At 54.7% G+C, this 22,980-nt stretch overlaps 1 protein-coding gene across 3 annotated transcripts; it reads left to right on the top strand.

Moving 5' to 3' along the window:
• The first annotated feature begins 4,819 nt into the window (after positions 1 to 4,819).
• On the top strand, positions 4,820 to 22,611 carry SZRD1 (SUZ RNA binding domain containing 1). 3 transcript variants are annotated; one of them, XM_086476090.1, is made up of 5 exons: positions 4,820 to 4,906; positions 19,998 to 20,047; positions 20,264 to 20,341; positions 21,012 to 21,266; positions 21,750 to 22,611. In XM_086476090.1, exons 1-5 carry the CDS (start codon positions 4,856 to 4,858, stop codon positions 21,850 to 21,852), a joined length of 537 nt encoding a protein of 178 aa, XP_086332216.1. In that variant the 5' UTR covers positions 4,820 to 4,855; the 3' UTR covers positions 21,853 to 22,611. The 3 variants fall into 3 exon arrangements, with proteins under 3 accessions (XP_086332216.1, XP_086332218.1, XP_086332217.1); XM_086476092.1 differs by lacking the exon at positions 20,264 to 20,341 and having other exon boundaries at positions 21,015 to 21,266; XM_086476091.1 differs by lacking the exon at positions 20,264 to 20,341.
• Positions 22,612 to 22,980: the final 369 nt, after the last annotated feature.

The following is a 22,980-nucleotide window of genomic DNA, read 5'->3' as shown; positions in this document are numbered from 1 at the left end:
GCAATAAACCCTCCCGATCTTTATACCAACCACAAGCAGGACAATAATGTTTGTTCTCCCGGTGAGATTTCTTCTAGGGCTTCTCCGAGAGCCAAACACAGCGAAAATCCGAGTCCCAGAGACTAAAGGCTGTAGAAAACTCAAAGTTTAAAATGACAAATACTGCCTTTAAAAGTCCACGAGCGTAACCCAGCGCAGGTTTGTAACCCAGCGCAACATTAAAACCGTACGGCGCCTTTCAAACCCAAGTGCTTCACTTGCCACTGTGGAAAAAAATGCTGCTTGGGTGGAGTCACCCGTCAGTTCAAACACCAGGTAACACAGCAGGAAAAACACGCACAAACATCTTCGCTATGCGAAAACAACCGCTGGATGTGGTTCTGCTGCCACGAGAAGCACGCAGGTACAACAGCCCCGGTGAACAGGACTGACCCCAACGCGGTGACAACTGTCATTTCTCCCGCTGCCAGACAGGAATCACCCTGCCTTGGAAATAGCCCGAATCCTGCCCAGGATCTTCCTCTCTTCTCTCCCAATTCTGACACCAAGGAAAGACCAACCCCAGGCAAATCTGAGGGACACAACCTAAGGGAAAGCCACTGGTATTCGGCCTTTCTCCAGGCATGAGTGTAAGGAAAAGGAAGGAGAGATGGTGGTGGGAACACGCAGGGCTATGGAAATGAGGAAATAACAGCGAGTCTCTTAACTCTTCAATTAACTTTCAGCTTGGAGATTTGGCTGTCTAGAAGGGTCACGGCTGGGCTGCGACCGCTGCGTTGGGACACAAAGCAGTTCATCAGGACGCTGCTGCAGCGGCATCACGGATTCGAGGCCACCTGCGAGGCAGCAGGTCGCTTCAGGCTTTGGGCTCCTTTGCTTTTTGAAGGGCAGGGTGGGTAAAGACATCGTTACACCCAGGTTACAAATTTAGGTCAGCAGCATCTCAAATGTCATTTATTTTAATTCACGTCCTCTTTAGCAAAGGGGAGGACTTCCAGCTGCTGACCTGCAGCATGAGCCAGTCTCACCAGTGATAACCGAAGCCATTTTAATACAAACAACATCCCCAGTGATCAACTGGGTTATCTTAAAACCAGAACACAGTCCCCACGTTACAAACTGATTCACCATACTGCAGACAAGCATTTCAGTTTGTACGACTTCTCTTTTGTTCTTCCTCTGAGCATCAATTAGAGTTCAGGTTATTAAGAGCGAAATACCAAAGCTCTGCTCCTGGGCAGTGGCCCCTAAGAAATGTCCCGCCCTGTTCAAAAACCCAAACAGGCTCGAAGCGAGACACTTCAGCCCGGAGAGGTTCGGGCAGCATCTTGCAGGCAGCATGAGATAATCCTCCTGAGTGAGTCCCGTGCATCGAGACGAGCCCCTGCAGTGTCTGCTCAGCCCAGCCCAGCCCCGTTGTGACCAAAAAAAATAATAATAAATAAAGCCATTCTCAAACCACCGACAAGAGATTACCAGCGAAGACAATGGGGAAAACCACCCCAAACCCTGTTGGGATAATAAATACCAAGCTTGCCACTACTACTGAGGTAATACAATGCTTTCAGGACCAAAACAAATATATCTACACACACACAAGGTGAGCAGCACGCGAGGGACGAACGCGGATGCGAGTCGAGGTGTGGATTTGCACAGAATTTTTTGGAGAACAGCTGGAGACTGAGCCTCACCTTTGTTTTTACACGTACGAGACACGAGCCTTCGGGGCAGCCCCAGCACCCCACAGCCTCCACACAGCCGGCAGCACCCGCTGCCCCCGCGCTGCCACCCTACACCTGGGCGCTGCCTAATGCCAACGCTGATTTTTGGGGGGGAAAACTTGGGGTTTGGGTTTTTTTTTTGGGGGGGGAGGGGGGTGATGCACACCCCTAGCACTGAGGAAGACCCCAGGGCTGCCTTTGCCTTGCCCCCCGTTTCGGGGCTGTTGCTGCCCTCGGCGGGCAGGGAAGGGGCCTCCCCCACCCCTCACAGGGACAGGCAGCCCTGGGGGGAGGGGGGGGGCCGGGCCGGCTAGAGCACCCCGGGGGCTCTGCCCTCAATCGGGACGCCCCAAAAAGAGGCAACGGGGGGAAAAGAGGGGCTCAACCCCACCCTCAAGTCCTCAAATGGGTGGCCCCCTCCAGGCGACTCTTGTACCGCCCTGAGGGGCCTGGCGGGCCGAGCCCGCCGCCGCCCCGCTCCCCGGGGAAGGGACGCTGCCCGCCGCCGTGCCCATCCCTCCCCGCCCCGGGAAGCCGCACCGCGGGGCCGCTCACCTGCCGCCGGCCACCGCCCACCGCGGCTGGGCCGGGCCCTCAGGGCTGCAGGAACCGGGGCCGCCGCGTCGCCCGGGTGACGGCTCGAACCGGCGCCGCCATCTTCCTCACCCTCCCCTCCTCCTCCTCCTCCTCCTCCCCTCCTCCTCCTCCGCCGCCGCCGCCGCCGCCGCCGCTCCGGCCGCGGGGGAGAGCGCACTGCGCAGGCGCCGGCAGGCCCAGCATCACATGACCACGGCTGGGGCGGGGAGCGGAGGGTCACGTGGCGAAGCGCGCCATGATGGGAAGGTCAATTCCGCCCCTCCTGCATAGCGCAGAGGCCTGGTTCTGGCGGGGGGGGGGAGGCCGCCATGTTTGGAGGGTCCGGCCAGGGGCACGCGCGCTGTCCCGCCGCCATGTTGGAAGAGGCGGGCGGGTGCGGCCGCCATGTTGAGGAGGTCGGCTCTGAGGGGAAGGTGGCAGGGCGGCTCCCTCTCCTCCCCGGCCGCCTCGCAGGCCTCGGCCGCCGCCCTTCTCCTCACGTCTCGCCCCTTCCCGAGCTCCCCTCCTCAGCCACAACCCGGGGAGGCGCAACTGGGACCCGGCGACCCTCCCTGCCCACAGGCCCAGAGCCCCTCTTGCCACCTGCTCCAGCCCCGCCATGTCCCCCTGCCTGTCCCCCGAGGCCCGGCCGCCTCCTGAGGCAGGAGGCAAGGTGGGGATGGCCTGGCAGAGAGACGAGATGGGACCTGTCCCTGTGGCTGAAGGACAGCGGGTGCCTGTTTTGCCACGGAGGTGAGAAAAGGAGGGAGCCCGCGGTGCTGCTGGAGCCCTTCCCTGGGGGGGTACGTGTGTCAGGGCGTGCATTTTGACCTGCGGTCGTGCTGTCGAGTCGTGGGGTGACATTATTCCACTGGGGATGGGGCAAAGGAGGACACTGCCATCTTCTCTTGTCTCCTGCAGCCCTGCATCTACCATAGAGGTTGCTGCTCAGTGCCCTGGACGCGTGCCCTGCTGACTCAGATGCCCCAGATGCCTTGTGGAAGGCTGGGATTACCTGAAAGGGGACGTGGAATTTGTCCACACGCATGTAAGTAACCCAGCATTCACCCGGGTGTGCGTATATGGCCATTAAAATCACATTCCTAAAAGATCCGCGATGCTCCCGCGTGGTTTTGTTCCGTCTCGAACAGGGGGGATGTGGCCGGGAGTGGGATTTCTTACAGCATGGGCAAACCCAGCGGGATGGAGGGAAACATCCAGGAGTAACGCTGCTGGGACGCTGAATAGGCTGCAAATCGGGTCAACAATGCTGGGCACTGGCTGCTTGAAAACATGGTTCCTGTTTCCTTCTGGAAAAATCCCAGAGGATGGGTAGGAACGGCCTGAGGCTGCTGCACCCTTTCCTCCCACCCACACTGCTCCCGGGAGCCCCGCACCTCTCCCAGGGAGGGGAGACGCCATCGCCCACCCCTCTGGGGTGCCAAAAAAGTTGAAGTCACAGGACAGAACACCCCCCCGAGCACTGTACACCCTGTAAAACCCCACTAGCAGCTCCGCTTTCAATAACCAGCCCCCCAAAACTCTGCTGCGGGGGTGCCTGGTGGTTCCCTGCCCAGATCTTGGGCTTGGCAGAGGAGGGGGAGACCACGGGGCTGCGGCGCGTTTGTGTCCGGATTTTTGTAGCTGGAGTATTTTTTTTCCTTACAATTTTTTAAGAAGACCGTCGCCCTCTGCCGGCAAGCTGTGGCTCTCGGGTGAGTTGTTTGGGGGAAAGTTTAAGGATTTAAGGGCATTTTCTGTAACTCCTTGTCTGTTGGGATTTTTTTTTTTTTAGGATGCTGGAAGGAGCATTTAATTTTCCAGCGAGCAAAACTAAATGCAACCTTCACCCCAAATACCTTTGTATTGCTCAAAGCACAGAGTAATACGTTGGCATGATGAATACCTTGGCTACAAATGAGATAAACCTAATAAATTAGGGGTTTTGGGGGGAAATCTCGCTGGTTTTAAAGGTTGGAGCTGAAGTGGGCCCTCCTGCCCCTCAGGAGGTTTGAGAGTAGCTGAGGGCTTAGAGGCACAAACAGGGGTGACGGAAGGGCAGGTCGATGCCTGCAGGAGGGAGAAGATTTGCTATAATCGGGGCGGCCGCTTTGCTTCATAACCCCGAAATTAAGGAAAAACGCCCCAAAACCGCCGCGTTGTTTGAGCGGGAAACCCGGACGTGCTGCCGGCGCCTTTCAGGCGCTGCTGGGGCTCGGCGTGTGGCGGTGAGAGAAGCGCCGGCTCCCGGGGGGGGGGGGGGGGGGGGGGGGCGAGTGTGCAAACCGTGAGTGTGCAAGTGTCACACCCGCCGGTCCTCCAGCCCGCCAGGGGGCGCATGCGCCCTCCCGTCCCGCCGCATGCCCGTCCCGCCGCACGTGGCCGCCTGCAGCGGCCCATCGCGCATGCGCTTCCCTCCCCCCCCCCCCGGTTTCCCGCCCTTTCCCCGCAGTGCGCAGGCGCTTCGGGCGCGGGCCGGTAGGCGGTGGTTGGCGCAGGCGCACGGGGGGCGGTGCGCGCATGCGCCGGGCGCCGGCTGGCGGCGGAGGGGAATTAAAATGGAAGATGAGGAGGTCGCCGAGAGCTGGGAGGAGGCGGCCGACAGCGGGGTGAGGGGGGCTGCTGGGGGCGGCGCGGGCGGGACGAGGGCGGTGGGGGGAGAAGGAGTAGGCGGCAGGCGGCGCGGCGGCGGTGGTGGTTGAGGAGGCGGCGGGCCCGGAGCGCCTGCTAGGCCTCTTAAAGGGACCACGACCTCTCTCGGCGTGGGGGGCTGCAGGCCGGCCTCAGCCCTTTCCGCTCGTATCTTCTTCGTCCCCCCGTGCCGCGGCTGCTGCAGGGAGCCGCTCCGTGCCCATCCTTCCGCCCCGGTTTTCTACTCGGTCTCCAAATCCACCCCTCTTCCCCCCCCCCGGCCTTGTGGGGCTGCGGCCGGGGCGGCAGCGCCTGGTCAGGGCGGGTGGTCAGCGGAGCCCGGAACAAAGCTCCTGCTGCCGGGGAGCGTGTGGTAGGGGCCGGGGGGATGGCGGGTAGCTTGCTCCCTCTGTTGAGGGGCTCCGGCAAAATGTGCTTCCTTAGCGTCACCTTGGCCCTCGCAGGGCCTCTGGCGAGGGGCGGGCGGGCTGCGTGTCGCGGGGTGTAGCGGCAGAGCTGGGGGGGCACATGAAAAGCTCTTTCACCCTTTTACTCGATCTGAACGTGCTTCTTCGCTAGGAGAAAACGTGGGGAGTCTTGGCGTGGCCTAGTGCGGCTGCCAGTGTGGGAGCTGAGGTTCTCTGCTTTGAAAAGCCGGCTCGATAGCTGAAGTTTTCACCACGTCTCTCACGCTGAGAGACTCCGAAGCACTTCTGCACGTTGTGCTTTCAAAATCAAATAATTATTTTAGCGGGAATGCGGGCGGGTGATCTGCGGGGTGTTCACAACAGCCCGGCAAGAGAAAGGAAACCGTCTCTGCCAGGAGAAAAACTGTTTTAATAAGTTCGTAAACGATCAGAGGGCAGAAAGGACTTTGTAACAATGACTTAGTGAAAAGACCGAATTTGATTCTGGTCAGGAGATTGGGTTACGGCTGGCCAGAAAGAGGGGAGCAAAATAGAGCCTGTAACTCAACGCCCTGGCCGGGCAGCGGGAGAGGTGCCAGCGGCAGGCTGGCGGCGGGAGCCAAGCGCTCGCCCTCTCCTCTCGCCCATGCCGGGAGGCTGCAGTCATGAGAAGCCTCGTGCTGGAGTTAATTCTGGTGCTCGTTCAATCGTTCCATGAAGGGATATAGGTTGTGTCTCGGGAGCTGATGATAGCTGTGGCCTTGAGTAATGGTTTAAAATTGTAGGGCTGCTCAAAGCCCCGCCATCGGTTGTCTTTCCTCTTTGTCCTTCCAGCTCGTGCCTTTGAGGTGTTCTTCTAAAGCCCTTAGAAGGAAAAATCTCTGTCACCTGTCCTTTCTCCCGTCCTTTTCCAGTCCAAACTGCTGAGAGTTTGTGTTTGGTGGTGTTTGTATTGCTGAGCAGGGATTTCTTGAGGAGCCACCGCCACGCTTGCAGCTGCTTTTGCAGTTGTTGGGGCTTTGGGTGTCTGCAAAAGCAGTTGGAGCAACAAGACAAGCAAGCTGTCGGCGGCAGGAGCTCCTCTTACGTCAGAGAAGAGACAGGAGCTGCCTTGTGGCATCTGTCATGGTTTAGGAAGGTCGTTTTCAAACCCTTCCCGGCAGGAAGGAGATCCTCTGCTGCTGCTGGTGGCTGCAGGAAGCAAAAAGCCGAGTGGGATGGGGCAGAGGAGAGCCCAGCCTCGGTTTTTGTGGACAGAACGGGTGCTGGTGCAGTCGGGGACTGCGGGGTCTCCGTGCTGCTACACAAACCAAAGCTACCGGAGGGAGACAGATGTAGAGAAGGGGAAGAGGCGGCAGGAAGAGGCACTGCTGCAGAGCAGGCGGCGTGACCGACTTGCTCGTCGGCAGGTGAAAGATTTTTGCGTCCATCTGCTGTTTTCTGCGCCTCAAAGCCTGCAGTCCTCAGGCAGGGGAGGCTGGGAACTGCCTGAAGGAGCTGGGCCTTCTGTTGAAGGTGTGAGAGGAAAGGTGATGTGCAGGGAAAGCGTGTGACGGGGCCTGTCATCACAGGGTTTTTTTTTTATGTCTTAAGGAATTTCCTTTATTTTCTTCTTTCACTTTTATCTTACTTGGTGTGGATCTGAGACAGCGCAAGATGGATCCCAGCGTAAAGGTGTGAGACGTGACAGTCGTGGTCAGTACTCGAGGAATATGCAGTAAAACATGAGTGACACCCAGGAGCAGCTTTAAACAGACACTCTTCTCCTGATACCTCCCACAGCTGAAATCCCGCGTTGTGCCTCTTTAGACCCTTCAGCACATCTCTGAGGGAACAGTGGACATGTTTCCAAGAGGTCCATGGTGGGCTTCTGAGATTTGTTGTCTGCTTCTCAGCCTGTAATTTTTTTTAATATTCCACCCAGAGGGTGTTCCTCAGGCCAGAAAGTACCTCCCACTTGTAGCGCTGGTCCTTTTTTGTGTGTGCAGCTTTTGGTGCTAGGCTGTGAACTTCTCCTCAAGGTCTTAAAGAAGGTGGTTCTCAGCAAGAGGCACTTCTGGGCTGACCAGACTGTGGCCTCCCAGTTATAATATCACTTCACTGATCTCTTGCAGATCTGCCTTCCTAAACAGGCAGCACTAAAATCTCATTATATTGAGAGAAACACCCCAAAAAACCTGACACAGGCTTTCTGCTTTGGGTTGGTCAGTTGACTAGCTGCAAAACAGATCCTCAAACACTTTTTTAGGGTCTTTAATGTGGCTTCTGTTTGTCTCTTAGTCTTCTGTGTGATCAGAATTACCCAATACTTGCCAGAAAAAGGAGCAGCTCCTCGGGTGCGTGCCTCCGCCCGAGTGACCATCTGCCAGGCCGATGCCCTCTGCTCCGGCAGCTTCCCCTGCCGCGGGAGTCCTGCAGTGGTGTCAGCGCTGCTGCAGCAGAGCTCTGTGGGGCCTCTAGATCTGTGTTACCTAATTGCTCTCTAATTAACTCTTCGAAATGGCTGTGAAACGGGGAGGTTTGGCTTGTCTGTGAGGTACAGACGGAAGAGCAGCGTGTGAAGGATGAACGAGTTGTCCAAGTTACGAGTGAGGATCGAAGCGCCAGGTTTCAGAGCCCCGGTCTGGGTCAGTAAACGCTAACGTGACCTCATGCATGGCTCGTTTTCCTGTTGTGTGGCCTGGCTGGCTTTAGGGAGGAGGGAGAGCGCACGTGAGAGGTCTGTTGGTGACACCCGAGTGCAGTTACCCTGTTAAACTAATGATTAAAGGTCAGGTGGAAAGCTGCGTTCCAAAACCAGAGCGGGAGCCCCATGTCCGGGGTCACAGGTCGTCCTCAGCCCTGACCTGCCACTTCTTGGTGGCTTCTTCCTTCGCTAGCTGGGGTTGGAGTGTCGTCTTAATTAGTAACTTGTTTTAAGTCAGAATGCACGTAGGTAGAACGTTCGTCTGGCCACCAGAAGGGGAAACCCCCCCCCCCGTCACCGGACTGCCAGCCGCCTGGGGAGGGTGCGAGCGGCCGAACGCACGTGACTGAACTTTGTCCCTCGTGTGCGGGGAGGGGGACTGTCCCCTGCCCGTGTCACGGCGCTCGGGGGGGGGGACACACCGTTCACCTGAGGTTTGCAGATAAACCCCTCGTGCCCGTCGGCTCTAAATTGGCCGATGGGCGAGTGGCAGAGCGTGCTGCCCCCTTGGATTTCGGCCTCCAGCAGAGGCAGCAAAAGGTTTTGGCTGGTGTCACTTTGAGTTGCTAAATGGGATTGAAGCACAGAGGAGTCAAAAGGGAAGTATTTCGGAGTGTGACGCTGTGACCTCCGCTCTGCTGACTGCTTGTGCCGTCAGAGGACAAATTAGCGGCGTTTTGGCGTGCAGGAACTGCTCCCTGGAGGAAAGCTGTGAGGATAACCGCCGGGTTTTGGCATCAGGGCTGCGAGGGTGGGTTTTCCCTTCATGGATCAAGATGATTTTTGTAAAATTTTTGCTGAATATTTCCTTTAGGTGGTTGTAGTTAGTAAAAAAAAGAAAATAAAAAAATCTTGAAACTGGGAAATGAAAGTTTCTGGTCCTGCTGCTCAGCATTGCTTCGGCAGAGGCGGTCTGTGTGACGAGAAAGGTGATGTTTGTAGGTTGGGAATGAACAGGTACCTGAGTATTGGGCTTGGGATATTACTGCAAGTCCTGTGTGGCCCAGGAGGTGCGAAGGGTGGGGAGGGAGAAGGAGCTGCAGACCTCCTGGATGCTTTCCCCCCTCGCCCCTCACATGTCCGTGCTGGGAATACCGTGTGGCGCCTGCCAGGCTTGTCCCAAAAATACTCCCGTGTCCTGTTTCTCAATACCTTCGCTGCCGAGAAGGGAAACCTGCCTACGGAAGATGTAAACGCCAGCGCAGCGCACAAGGATCTGCGGCTTTCTTGGGTACAGTCTCCTGCCAGATTTAATGCAAGCAGAGTAACTGGAAGAATTAATTAGTGGAGCAGTCTGATTCCCAATAGCCTCAGGAATTGGAATGTTCCAGTAATTAATAGAAGATTAATTTATCTTCAGAGGAGAGAAACAGGTAGCTAATGAGGAGTCAGTTTGGAGATAGTTAAGGATTATCGAGTTCTGCTCTTACTTGACAGCGCTTTCGGTGAAGCAGTGAGTCAGATATCTGCAGCTGTAAGTTGTTGGGAGCCCATGAACAGCTTCAGTGACCTCAGATGGTAAAACCTTTTATATATTTTTTTTTTTTTTTCCTCAGAGATGACAACATTAACCAGGCCTTGAAGTTTATCTCCTGACCTTTAGAAAATGCCAGAGTATCTGATGGTGCTTTTAATAAGCAGACAAGGCTTTGGTTTTAGTGTTGGTGTGGGAGGATGCAGCTCTAGCCTAAATTCCCCCTTTCCGGGCTTGATCTTGCGCGTTATTTGAGTGAGCAGGGTTTGATATGGCCCATTATTTGAGTGAGCAAGGGTAGAAGGTTGTGTTTGGGAGTAATCTCCAGTAAATACATCAAAGAACGTGGTTAATGGTTTTCTAGAGCTGCATATTGGAATGCAGCTTCCTTTATCGGTCACTGTCCTCTGCTCTGGCAGGGGGGCTGGTAGGTACCTCCTCTTGATTTCTGCAATGTAACCGAGTTTGGGAGGTCGAGGAGGGGAGAGATCCTCCTGGCGTAAGGGACTTGTGTGAAGCCCAGGCCTCTGCCTTCCTTCAAACATTCAGTTGTGGTTACTCACTAAACTGGAAATAAAAAAGAGCCGCCAGTTATCTTGTTGTTCCTTTCTCCCCTCTCAGCAGAGCTTGGAGCTGCTGTTATTTAGTCTATTTAGGGAGCCTTTGCTGGCAACGACGGGAAGGACGATTCTTTGTACGTGTCCGACGCGTTACAGTTATTCCAGCAGAGTTCTTCAGACCACACTCGGCTGGCTCGGGCCTCTCCCGCTGCTTTGCCATACACGAGAGATCCGGCTTCGCTTGGGAATGTGCCTAGACCCCCTGTGGAACCGTGATCCGTAGGAGCTGCCCTCCGGAGGGGCACCCCTTCCTGGAGAGCACGGTTCTGGGGTGTCGGGGGTGGGTGGGGAGCGTCTGTCTCCAGCTCACCAATGACATGGCAAACCGATCAGCGATATTGGGGGGTTCTTATTTAGGGTGACAGACCATAGGGGTGTTGGGTCTAAGCGTCCTTGTGCCCAGTTGCTCTCCAAGAGGTGCATTGCTGGTTTTCCCAGGGTTAAAGGGTAGGAAGGGTGGCTGTGGTGGGGCTGGAGTTCAGTTTCCATTACGTCCTCATCTACAAATGCAGCTTAAATGTCAAAGAACAGTGTCTTCTTCACGCTGTTTGTTTGGGTCCTTTTTAGTCTCTAGACATAATAGCACTAAAAATAGTTTGTTGAGATTCTTCACTAATCTTTGGGGAGGGTGTTTTGAAAGGCAGTATAAATGAGGCTTAGTTTTTGGTTATATAAATAAGTTTGTTTGGGAAATGAAAGCTAGGAGAGCCTCCCAAGAAGATTAATATCTGGTTTTAGTGTGGTGCAACCTGCCCAGCTACTGGGTGTGTGCAGCGGGATGTCCTCCAGTACCAAGTCCTGTTGTTGTCCTAGAAGCGGGTCCTTTACCCGCCGTGCCATGAGCCAGTTCCGCACACTCGGGAGAGATACTGCGTTTATTCAGGCCTGGGTGCTCGGTGGGTTTGTCCACAAATGACACACACTCGAGGCTGGCTTGTGGGTCACATTGGTACATTGAATTCATGGATATTCTGCCTGTCTAATATATATTCATTCTCATTTACATAGATGATGTGTCAGATCCTCCTTCTTGGCCTGTCTTCAAATCCTTCTGCGCGTGCCTTCCTCTCTCCGGGGGTCTCTGGTGGCCTTTAGTAAGGGAGTATCCCGGCTCCTTTTATCCATCTGCAATCACAGGTCACCTAAGGACAATTTGAGACCATTTTCTCCTGCCAACTCTCCTTTAAGTTGCTGAAAAGGAGTATTTTTCGTCGATGAAGCGGATAAGGTTGAGGGCCAGTGTATCCTGCCCTGGGCTTATGTTAAATGTTAACCGTAATTCTGCTGTACAACACCTAAACAATACTTGATTACAAAAAGTTTACATTTACACTAATTTAACACAGATGATACCTCTTCATTCTTGGGAGAAGGTGGAAAAAGTGTTTCCCCTTTTGGAGGCTTAATGTGTGATCTAACACTATTAAGTCTCAACCCATTTATTTTTCTTTGGGATACAGAGAGCTGTGCATTAAATCAATCAGCAACTGATTGTAATTACTAGCACTATTAACAAAATAATCACAAATAACTGCTTAAGCCATCCTAAATTAGGAAGCCAGAGGTTAACCAAGAAAGATCCAACCCTTCTCTCTCATAAACTTCAGAAGCTCGTTTCTGTGATTGTGTATTTTTCCCTCCAATAACTGTGAATTATCAGAGAGGTTAAAACAACACGTTCCTTTGAACTCTGCACAGCCGTGGTTGTGCCTTAACAGAGTGTCAATGGCTGCCTGGTTTTCCAGAGTAGCTTCTCGAATTTGGGTCATTTCAATTCCGATAGCCGTTACGGCCTGTGAGGTAAATTTGTGTCTTTCACTAAAGGACAAGCAATTTGTTTTATTGTCTGATAATTCATAGCTGCTCCAACTCTGGGGGTTAAAATTGTGCCAGCTGCAATTTCTCTTGGGCTGTATAGAACAATTTGTGAATCTCAGTCCCTGGGCAGCTGATGAGTTTCTCTTCTTGTTTGAAACTTGAATTAAGAACCCCCTTTATTTAAAAGAAAAGGAGCCATTCTTCCTATCAGGCAGGGGCCTCCGCTTATATGTGCTGCTGCGTAAGTGTAAGGCGATCTTCCACAAAGCAAAAACCATCCCAAAGGTGGTCTGGTAGTCTGGGCCCAAGCACAACTTTCTGTGTCATTACACATTTAGGGGGGGCTGCAGTTGTGTTGGTTATTGCAGTTTGAAGTGCAGTTTGCCCAACTAACACCGTTTTTGGCAGGAAACGTTCCTCGCACCTTCACTTTTAGTATCCCCTTTTCTATGCTCTTGCTTGCCTTTCCCATGGTATAGAGACTGCCGGGAGTGATCTTTATCTCAAATGCTATAACCATGGTATAATCTTTTAGTCATTTTAAAGGAGTGGGAACTTGTGTGATGGGCTGTACATTTCTCCCATTGAATTTCCGGATCCTGTGCAAAAGGAGGAGCTACGGGTTACCTCTTGGGCTGGTAATTCCCACAAATTTCAATCCACTGTGGTAATAAAATTTGTAAATCATTCTTTTCCATCCACATCAGAATATCAGCAACAATCACAGAATGTCAGGGGTTGGAAGGGACCTCGAAAGATCATCCAGTCCAACCCGCCTGCCAGAGCAGGACCACCCAGAGCAGGTCACACAGGAACACTTCCAGGCGGGTTTCGAATGTCTCCAGGGAAGCAGACTCCACCACCTCTCTGGGCAGCCTGTTCCAGGGCTCTGTCACCCTCACGGTGAACAAGTTTTTCCTTATGTTCACGTGGAACCTCCTGTGCTCCAGCTCGCACCCGTTGCCCCTTGTCCTGTCATTGGCCAGCACCGACAAGAGCCCGGCTCCATCCTCCTGACACTCGCCCTTTACGTACTGATAACCATCGATGAGGTCACCCCTCAGTCTCCTCTTCCCCAAGCCAAGGAGACCCAGCTCCCTCAGCCTTTCCTCCTAAGGGAGATGTTCCACCCCCTTCATCCCCTTTGTGGCTCTGTGCTGGGCTCTTCCCAGCAGTTCCCCGTCCTGCTTGAACTGAGGGGCCCAGAACTGGGCACACTATTCCAGATGGGGTCTCACCAGGGCAGAGGAGAGGGGGAGGAGAACCTCTCTCGACCTACTGACCACAGCCCTTCTAATCCACCCCAGGATGCCATTGGCCTTCTTGGCCACCAGGGCACGTTGCTGGCTCGTGCTCATCCTGCTGCCCACCAGGACCCCCAGGTCCCTTTCCCCTACGCTACTCTCCGACAGCTCAGTCCCCAACCCGTACTGGGACGCGGGGTTGTTCTTTCCCAGATGCAAGACGCGACGCTTGCCCTTGTTGTACTTCATCACATTTCTCCCCGCCCAGCTCTCCAGCCCGTCCAGGTCTCGCTGAATGGCAGCACAGCCCGCTGGGGTGTCAGCCACCCCTCCCAGTGTTGTGTCAGCCGCAAACTTGCTGACAGTTCACTCTGTTCCCTCATCCAGGTCATTGATGAATATATTGAATAGTGCTGGTCCCAGTACCGACCCCTGAGGGACTCCACTAGATACAGGCCTCCAACTAGACTCTGTCCCACTGACCACAACTCTCTGACTTCTTTCCTTCAACCAGTTCACGATCCACCTCACTACCCGATCGTCCAGACCACACTTCCTCAGTTTAGCTGCCAGGATGCTGCGGCAGACGGTGTCCAACGCTTTACTGAAATCAAGACAAACCACATCCACTGTACTACCATCCTCTATCCACCTGGTTATGCCTTCATAAAAGGCTGTCAAGGTTGGTCAAACATGACTTCCGCTGGGTGAAGCCACGCTGACTGCTGCTAATGACCCTCTTATCCTTGACAGGCCTAGAGGCAGCGCGAGGATAAGTTACTCCATCACTTTTCCAGGGATGGAGGGGAGGCTGACGGGTCTGTACTTACCCGGGTCTTCCTTCTTGCCCTTTTTGAAGACCAGAGTGACATTTGCTTTCCTCCAGTCCTCAGGCACCTCTCCTGTTCCCCACGACTTACCAAAGAGAGTGGTCTAGCAATGACTTCCGCCAGCTCCCTCAGCACCCGCGGGGGCACCCCATCAGGGCCCGTGGATTTACATATGTCCAGCTTGCTGAGCTGATCCCTAAGCCAGTCCGCATCAACCAAGGCAAACTCCTCCTTTATCCTGACTTCCTCTGGGGCCTCAGGGCTCTGGGACTCCTGAGGACAGTCCCCAGCAGTACAGACAGAGGCAAAGAAGGCATTCAGTAGCTCCGCCTTCTTTGTAGCCTCTGTCACCCGCCTCATTCAACAGTGGGCCTGCATTGCCTCTGGTGTTGGTTTTGTCTGCAGCGTATTTGAAGAAGTCCTTTCTGTTGTCCTTGACCTCCCTCGCAAGGCTGAACGCCAAGGAGGCCTTTGCTTTCCTAGTTGCCTCCCTACATCCTCTGACAACAGTCTTAGAGTCCTCCCACGTGGCCATCCCCTCCTTCCAATTCCTATAGACTCTCCTCTGCCACTTGAGTTTGCCCATTACTTCTCTGTTTAAGCATGCGGGTCTCCTGGCTCCCTTTCTTGATTTCCTACCCACTGGGATGCTCCAATCTTGAGCTTGGAAACAGTGCTCCTTGACTATAAACCAACCCTCTTGGGCCCCTTTGCCTTCCAGTACCCTGTCCCATGGGATTTCCCTGAGCAATTGCCTGAAAAGGCCAAGGTTGGCCCCGCTGAAGTCCAAGGTTATGATCTTGCTTGGTATTCTGATCCTACCGCACAAGATCCTGAACTCCACCATCTCGTGATCACTGCAGCCAAGGCTGCCCTCAACCTTCACCGCCTCAAGCGGACCCTGCTCCTTAGTGAGACTAAGACCTAGCAGTGCTCCTCTCCTCGTTGGCTCATCCACCGTTTGCATCAAGAAGTTGTCATCGATGCACTGGAGGAACCTCCTGGACTGTGAACGGCTGGCTGTGCAGGCCTTCCAGCAAACACCTCTTTCGTTCTTATTTTCTGTAATTTTCCTACTTTCTAATTACAGCTTAGTTTTAATTTCGATGGTCCCTTCGGTGTAGAGGTCCACGAAGGGGTGGGTATTTTCTTTATTCTAGTATAATGTATCCAAGGTTGGATTCCTCGTAGCTTTACTGCCACGTTTGTGGTCAACAGTATCTGATAAGGTCCTTTCCGCTTCTCAGCAGTGGCTCGTCTTTCCACGTCCCTAGATGTGCGGAGTCTCCAGGTTTGAAGGACGTACTGGTGAGTCCAAAGGTACAGGAGCTTTGCCCTGGATATATCATTTCTACCACGGCTTCTGCTCCCGTGTGTGTGGTGCGATGTGTCCTTTTCAGAACTTCCCTCAGTATCTGAGGAGTGACCGTACATTGTCCATTTGGAGTTTCCCCCCGTCCTTCAGAGATCTTAATACACCTCAGAAATCCAGCCAGTTGGTTTTCCTTCTCAGTGTATTCGGGAATCTTGATGTTACAAGTCCTCTCTGGAACCAGGGCTGCTGCTCTGGTGGATGAAGCTGCTCTCTGAGCCGCCTCCTCGGCCTTTTTATTTCCTTTGATACCAGCACTTTGTCCAGATTGCTGTGCTCGGCAGTGCGCCGCTGCCGCCTCCTTTGGCCTGTGACTGATTCGAGCCCCTCAGCATTTCTCTGCTGCACTTTCTGGGGTTTCCTTGTGGGGATAATAATCCTCCCTCTCTCTCCAGATGGTGCCACGTGGACGTGTCACTCCAGAAACGTATCTTGAATCAGTGTAAACGATGTGTTTTCCTTCTGGTATTTCTAAGGCCTGAATTAATGCCATCAGTTCGGCCTTTTGTGCAGAAGGATTTGCGGGTAGGGGGTAGCTCCTGTCTGCTCCTCCAGGGCAGCGACAGCCCAGCCAGCTTTCCCTCTCCCTTGGTCACAAAACCGCTTCTGTCCATCACCAGTTCCCAGTCAGGAGTCTGCAAGGGGACGTCTTTGGAGCCTGCATGCCTGGAATACACTTGTTCGGGGATCTGGGAGTCACTTCTTGGCGATTCTCAGCCGCGTTGGCCCCTGGTGGTGTACCACCTGCGTGCTGGAACGGCGGTTTCTTTACCTCGCCGTTGTTCTAGTTCTTTCACGGGTACGTTACCAAAAATCGTGAAAATTCTTGCCTGCTTGGGGAAGCACTGTCCGGCGTGACTGTGGTTTTTGTCCCGTCGTAGGACTTTCCCCTTCAAAGGCGAACAGCTTCTGGCTTTGCTCTTCTAGAGGGACACAAAAGAGAGCGTCGTTCAAGTCCAATACTGTAAAATAGTCAGTTCTAGTAGTTAGTAATGTTTGTGGGTTAGGTACCGCTGGGTGGACATCCACTCCTGTGGGTTAACTGCTCTCCAGTCTTGTACCAGTCTATATTCTTGTGAGTGTGGCTTCCTGACTGGTAAAACCGGAGTATCGTACTCCGGCTGACACTGTTGCGGTAATCCGTATTTCAGGAAATTGTTTGTAAAAGGTTCCAGCCCGACACGAGCCTCCAGCTTCAGAGCACGTCGGTTTTGTCTTCCCAGTTTAACTCCAGGTTCCAGTTCAGTCTTTACCGGCTCAGCTGATTTCGCCCTTCCAGGTTTTTCAGTTGCCCACACCACAAAAGGAATTGCAGCATCCTCTGTCTCTGAGAAGGAGAAGATGGAAATATTCACTGGTTTGCTGCGAGCTCAGGCCCTTGGGTGGTTGTAGCGCTTCTGGCTCTTGCCCTGGAGGTCGGGTCCTAATTTTATCTCGTTACCCACCCAGGCTGGTGACAGCGTGACGTAGCAGTGGGAAGGGAATGACATCAGCAGACGAGCAGAGCGGTGGAAAGCGGCGGCAGGGAATCTTGTTATTGAGACAAGCCACGTCAAAGGGGTTTCTGCTTCTCAAGCTCGTACGTTGGTCGCGAACTGCTGGCTGGGGCGGGTGGGTTTGGCCGGGGGATGATTCGGGGCTGTGACGCTCTCCCCATTCGCACCCCTCCATACCTACCGTTCCAAACGGAGCAAGGTCGAACAGCGAGAGTTTGCTGAGAAAAGGTGGGGTCAGGCCCTGCGTTTAAAAAGAAAACACGACAATTCTGACACCTCGAGAGGCGCGTGTGAGGTGGGGAGCTGCTTTTTTGACGCTAGCCCTTGCCTTCGAACACGAAGGCAGACTTTTTCTACCCGAGAGTGCAGTGAATGTCTGGAGGCAGCTGGAATCCCCTCGGCAGCGCCGGGAATCACGAGGGTCGTGTAAGGCTAACGGTTGTCGGATGGGGTGAGGGTGATACGGGTGTATTTGGTGGGGATGATTGTTTCATATTGCTCTGCCAGGACTTCTACGTGTGGAGGAAGCCTCTCGTTTTGGAGAGTACCTAGCTGCTGGGGGTGTAACTTCGAGGATATTTTAGCTGCCCCTTACTTTTCTCCTTGGTGAGGAGCTCCCCAGGTGCGGCACAACCCTCGAGCCCGTGTGTGGTGGCTCCCGGAGCAGGACAGTGTGTTCCCTTGGCCATCACGGAGGGATGAGAGGAGAAAATACCGAGTGTTTCGCAAGAAGCAGTCTGCACAGGAGAGGGAAAGAGTGACACTGAGACTGTAAAGGGCTCGTTTAGGGAGGGGTGTCACGGTGGCAGGGTTTGAAGGGTTCCACGGAATACGTTTGTGTGTGTTGAGCAAATTAAAGAGCCGGGTGGTGGTTTGGTTTTGTTTTCTGGTGGGGGAAGCTGCCGGTTCTGGCGTCAGAGGATGCAGTCGGAGGAAGTCCGGCGCGTGTGAGGGCGGGAAGAGCTGTCCGGCCGTGCTCGGAGTCTGTGTGACAGTCGCATTAATCAGAGCGTTTTTCAGGTGCTGAGGTCAACCTGACGCTTTGCAATTACAGGCTCTCGCAGTCCGAGGTACAAACCGCAGCTTTAGCCCCGGGACTGCCCTGCAAAGCCACCAGGAATGTAGAGATGTGGCTTTTGTCAAAGCCTTCTCTGCCAGGAAGGAGAGAGGTGAGGGGAGAACGGAGCCTTCCTCGTGGCTACCGTGGGGCTCGTCGTGCTTCTGTGCCCCACGGTCCTCCATCCTTCCTTCCGCCCCGTCTTCCTGCCGTCCCTCTCCCCCACGCGCTGAAGGATTTAATAAGGGATATTTAAGGAAACTTCCTTCCAGTCTGCTGCTTCCAGGATGCCCTGGGGAGGCCCAGTTAACGACTTGAGTTTGAAAAAGTGTTTTAAAGACTCTTGTATAGCCGGATATCACCTCTCCTGGCACGGTGGGGCAGATGAGCGAACCCCTTCCCCTCAATTTGACTTTCATTGTTTGCCGCCAGCCGCTCTACACCGTCTCCATCCGTGCCGGGATATCCGTTTCCCTGCTGCCTGCTCCTGGCTGGCCGTTCCTCCGGCTTTGCAGGCAGGAGGCAGCTGGTGCGCGTTTTTCTCCGTCCTTCTGAGGAACATTGCGATGGGATTTTCCTTCTGGTCTTCTTGGAGAGGAAGGAAGGTGCAGGGGTGTTTGCTCTCGACAGGAGGCTCTAGCTGGGACCTGGCCTTCAGCTCGATGCCACATGAACCCCCTGGCTGGTTTTGTTCGTAGAAATGACCATTGCCTCCCAGTACAGAGTTGGGTGGAAAATTCAACCTCCCACCCACCTTTTGTCTTCCCCAAACTGGTTTATTACTATTCCCTTCTAGATGGAGGCCACTGTGGGCTCTGGCCCATGGAGCTGCACGACCAAGAGCAAACCCTGTGGTTTGGCATCTTGTAGAGACTTGCGCTCGTTCCCTGCTTACTGGGGCAGCAGGGAATTGCCGTGCAAACCAGTTTCTTTACTGGGTTGCGCCCGCTGTGGTTTCTGACAGCAGGGTAGGCTCTGCTGGTGGTGAGCTTTCAGCGTAGTTAAGCGAACTGGCCTGAAAAGTAGAGCAGCTGGGTCCTGCCAGAAGCTTGGAATTTCCTTCAGTGTTGCCAATTATCGGCTGGCGAAACTAGGACGCTCTCAGGTAGTTGGTTTTTTTTTTTTTTCCCTCTTCAATGATGATTAAATAAAACTCTTTGCTGTTTTAGAGGCTCTTTTTAGTAGCATCAGCAGTCGTGAGAATCTAAAGATATCAGCGAGGCCGGGGAAGGTCACCTAGAGAGAGACTGGGGCTGAAAGCTGGTTGATTTTGTGTTTACCGAGGTTTCTCTGCATAATTACTCTGATTGCAACACGTAAACACCCTCGCTAAGGTAGATGCCAGCCTCGGACAGAAGCTGACATGCCCAAAGCCGTGCTCTGTTGGCCTTCAGGGGCGGTTAGTACGTCTTCCCACCGCTGGATGACTCGGCAGCCGTGTTGCAAAGGGAAGGAGAAGCTCAGTCAGGCTCTGCTCTGCTCTGGCCGGTCCCTGGGTGCACGTCGGGCAGGGCCGGGACTTTTTCGTGCAGGAAGGTTCTTGCAGCAAGCAGCAGGAATGCGGCCCTGCCAGCTACTCCTCCGAATGGCTGCAGGCTCCGGGGCTGAGCTGGCCCGCTGAAGTCAAGCGCGTAGATTGATGCGGATCGCCCCGGCCGGCGGTTGCTGCGGCTTCTCTGCCGGAGAGGTTCGGCACCGATTCCTGCTCGGATCTGGGAGTACCTTGCTGGGTATTCCCATGGCTTGTTACCCTTCGCAGAGCTTTCTGGCCAGCTGAAGTCCTTCAGATGACGGATGAGTGCCTTGCAGCTGCCCTCGCGCCGCGACACGCAGAGCCCCCGGCCTGCTGTAGGTGTATGAAGGGCTACGGCGGGACGGACGCGGTGGCTTTGCTCTTCGCTGCCTCTCGCTTTGCAACTCCTCCTCGGGTGGAGACGCACTCACTCTCTGCCCGCTTTGCAGTGGTGCTGTACAGCAGAGTGAAATGAAACCCGTGCGCAGACGGACTCAAACTAATCCCCGAGACGAGCCTTCAAGATGTGATTTTTATCTCCTTCCTTTCCAGGAAATAGACAGACGGTTGGAAAAGAAGCTGAAGATCACGCAGAAGGAAAGGTAACGTTGCTGCGCGGTTGGGTGAAACAACCTGGTTGTCCTCAGGTGCTCCCCGAAGGCCTGGGCAGCGGGAGCGGTGGGGAAACGGCTCCAAACTGAGCAGGGCGCGCTGGGTTTGAGTTCAGCACTAGGGAATCTCGGTAATCGTGCCACTAGATGGCCCTTTGGATCCGCGGCAGGGTAGCAGAAAGCTTCTTGAGAGTGATTTTATTTCAGAGCCGGGTCTTCCAGACTGGATGTAGCTACAGCTATGGGGAAGCCATGTAAGAAAAAGACACTCAAAGGAAGAAATGGGTGAGTCAGGTAATCCCAACTCATGGCCCTTGCCCACGTCTTGCGTCAGTAAGACTTTCTTTTCCTGCTTCCTTTGGGTTGGGGCGGGGGGGGGGGGGTGTGTTACTGTCTTCCAGCAGAAATATTTCTAATCACTTCTGACAAGTCTGTTGTTGTTTATTTTGCCCCCTTTTGATTCTTAGTGGGAGGCGTAAAGAGTCATGGTGTTGCTTCTCTGGGACTTCTGCACAGAGAAGGGACCATAAAAATAGAATTCAAGTGGTGAGACGGGGGCCGAGGCTGGCTCCAAGGAGTGAAATGGCAGGGCTGGAGCGGGGGGCCGGGTACCCTGGCGAGAGGAGCCCGGAAGGTCCTTGCAGGGAGTGGAACTGAGGTGCTCACGCGGGTGTCTGCAGATAGGAGGGCGGACACTTCTGCCCGCTGTGTGCTTCCCTTTCCTCCGGTCGAGTTCAAAGGTGCCGGACGCAGCAGGGACTGGTTGTCTGTCCCTCACTGAGCCAACCTGCGAACCCGCCTGCTGCTCTGGGGTTACAAGTGTAACGAGGTCTTTAATTATTGCAGGCTTAATCACGGGAATGACATCTGACTGGGAGACATTCGCACGGAAAACACGCTGGCCGTAGAAAACAAGGCCTGACCCAACGTCGTCGTTGTTTTTTCTTTTAAACAGCAGAAAGTCGAAATCTCCTCCTAAAGTGCCGATCGTGATTCAGGACGACAGCCTTCCCGCAGGTCCCTCCCCGCAGATCCGCATCTTGAAGCGGCCGACGACCAACGGCGTCCTCAGCAACCCCCACTCCGCCAGCCGGCCGGCCTTCCCCGTCAAATCCTTGGCGCAGAGGGAGGCGGAATACGCGGAAGCCAGGAAACGAATATTGGGCAGCGCGAGCCCCGAGGAAGAGCAGGAGAAACCCATTCTCGACAGGTGAGAGCGGCCTTGCGTGCCGCGGCAGCGCCGCCTGTGCTCCTCGCTGGCACCTTCCTAGGGGGGACGAGCTGCTTGAAGGGCAGAGTGGGGCTGGGAGGAGAAGAGAATGCTTCGTTGGCCAGCAGGGCATCCTAAATCTCAAAAGATGGGGGTGTTCAGGGAGGCACGAGTGCCTGAGAAGGCCGTAGAGGTTGTCTCAGAGCCTCGGGAGGGCGTGCTGGGGGTGTAGGGAGGAGCGTGGGCAGCCAGAGTTACCCTGGCGGGGCGTTTCCTCGTCTTTCCCGAGGTTTTTTTGACATAAGGGAGCTGCCGTGGGCAGGAGAGTCGAGCTTAAGCCCTAGAAACGAAAGGAAGGAGCTGAAGCGCGAGTTCCGCGCCGCGTTCCCCGTCCCAGGGAGCGACGCGTGCCCGGGGCCGGGGCCGCGGGGCCTTCCGCAGCCCTCTTCCCTCCCCCTCCTCCGCTCTCCTTTCTCCTCGCAGGCCGCCCAGGATCTCCCAGCCCGAAGACACCCGACAGCCCAACAATGTGATCCGACAGCCCCTGGGTCCCGATGGCTCACAAGGCTTCAAGCAGCGCAGATAAACGCGGGCGAGAGGCGCTGCTGCGGCAGGCAGGGCTCCGCCGCCACGGGTCGCGCCGCCCGGACGGACAAACGGCCTGGAGCAAAGGGGACGACTTGGTTTCTTTGCACTGTGACCCCCCCGTTTTGCTCTGCCCACTGTGACCTTCAACCCCCACCCACTGTGACCTCTCCTCTCCACCCACTGTGACCAGCAAACCGAGAAGGGCTGTCCCGGAGTCGCTGTCAAAAAGGAAAGGGGACAGGGCGGGGTGTAAAGGACTCGGCCGGGTGCAGGGAGCCGTGTGTGTGCGCCACTTGGGTTGAAGCTGGCGCCAGCAATAACGTTTATTGCCCTCATAACCTGGCATTTAAGGAAAACACACACAAAAAAAATGGGAAGCCTCCCCCGACGCGCATGTTGTTCTCATCGCTTCAAGAGCAACTTCTGTTTCAAAGGATCTCTTTTATTTTATTTTCTGGTATTTTTCTGGTTTGTTTTCTGTCTTGTCGGATCAGCGGAGTGCATGGGAAGAGTTTTAACTGTTTGTTTTCGTTGAGAAGAGGTAGTTTTCGCTTAATTTCTGCGACTTTTTGATCGGCTCGGGTCTGGCAAGCTCTCGTTTCTCGTCCTCTCTTCCTGCCGCTGCCAAGCACGTGGAAGCGGCCTCCCGCGTCCCTGGCCTTCCCCGTCGCCGCGGGGGCCGACGACGTCGTTTACGTCTTGCACCTCATCAGGCTCGTTAAAGCTGATGAAGCACCGAGGATGGTGGCGAGGTGGGGGCGGGCATCCCCAACTGCCGGCGCTTTTTTGGGGGGGGTGGGAGTGTCTCGTATTTATCCCCCCCACCCCAGGCTGGTGGTCAGGATGAGTCCCCAGGGGGGAGCGGGAGGGGAGAAAGCCGTCAGCAATAACCGTAGTCACCGCGCCTTTCCTTAATTGTGACTAAAAATAGCTTCTAATGGCCAAAAAACCCCCAAATCCACCCGATTCCTGGTGTAGCTGGCCAGTGCTAAAGTTGCTTCCGCCGCCGGTACCGAAATCTCAGTCTCCGACACAGAAATCTCCATCTCCGGCACCGAAATCTCCATCTCCGGCACTGAAATCTCCATCACCAAAATCACCTTTTCCGGCACCGAAATCTCCCGGC

The sequence above is a fragment of the Leptosomus discolor genome, chromosome 20 (assembly GCF_034619465.1).
Source record: "Leptosomus discolor isolate bLepDis1 chromosome 20, bLepDis1.hap2, whole genome shotgun sequence".
In the NCBI taxonomy this organism is placed as follows: domain Eukaryota; kingdom Metazoa; phylum Chordata; class Aves; order Leptosomiformes; family Leptosomidae; genus Leptosomus; species Leptosomus discolor.
The sequence above is the reverse complement of the archived record's forward strand: the minus strand, read 5'-3'. Positions and strand labels throughout refer to the sequence as shown.

Excerpts from the sequence above, each read along its gene's own strand:
- SZRD1 (XM_086476090.1), top strand. The coding sequence starts at position 4,856 with ATGGAAGATGAGGAGGTCGCCGAGAGCTGGGAGGAGGCGGCCGACAGC. Across the intron at positions 20,342-21,011 it reads ACACTCAAAGGAAGAAATGG|CAGAAAGTCGAAATCTCCTC; the intron begins GTGAGTCAGGTA and ends TCTTTTAAACAG. Across the intron at positions 21,267-21,749 it reads GAGAAACCCATTCTCGACAG|GCCGCCCAGGATCTCCCAGC; the intron begins GTGAGAGCGGCC and ends TTCTCCTCGCAG.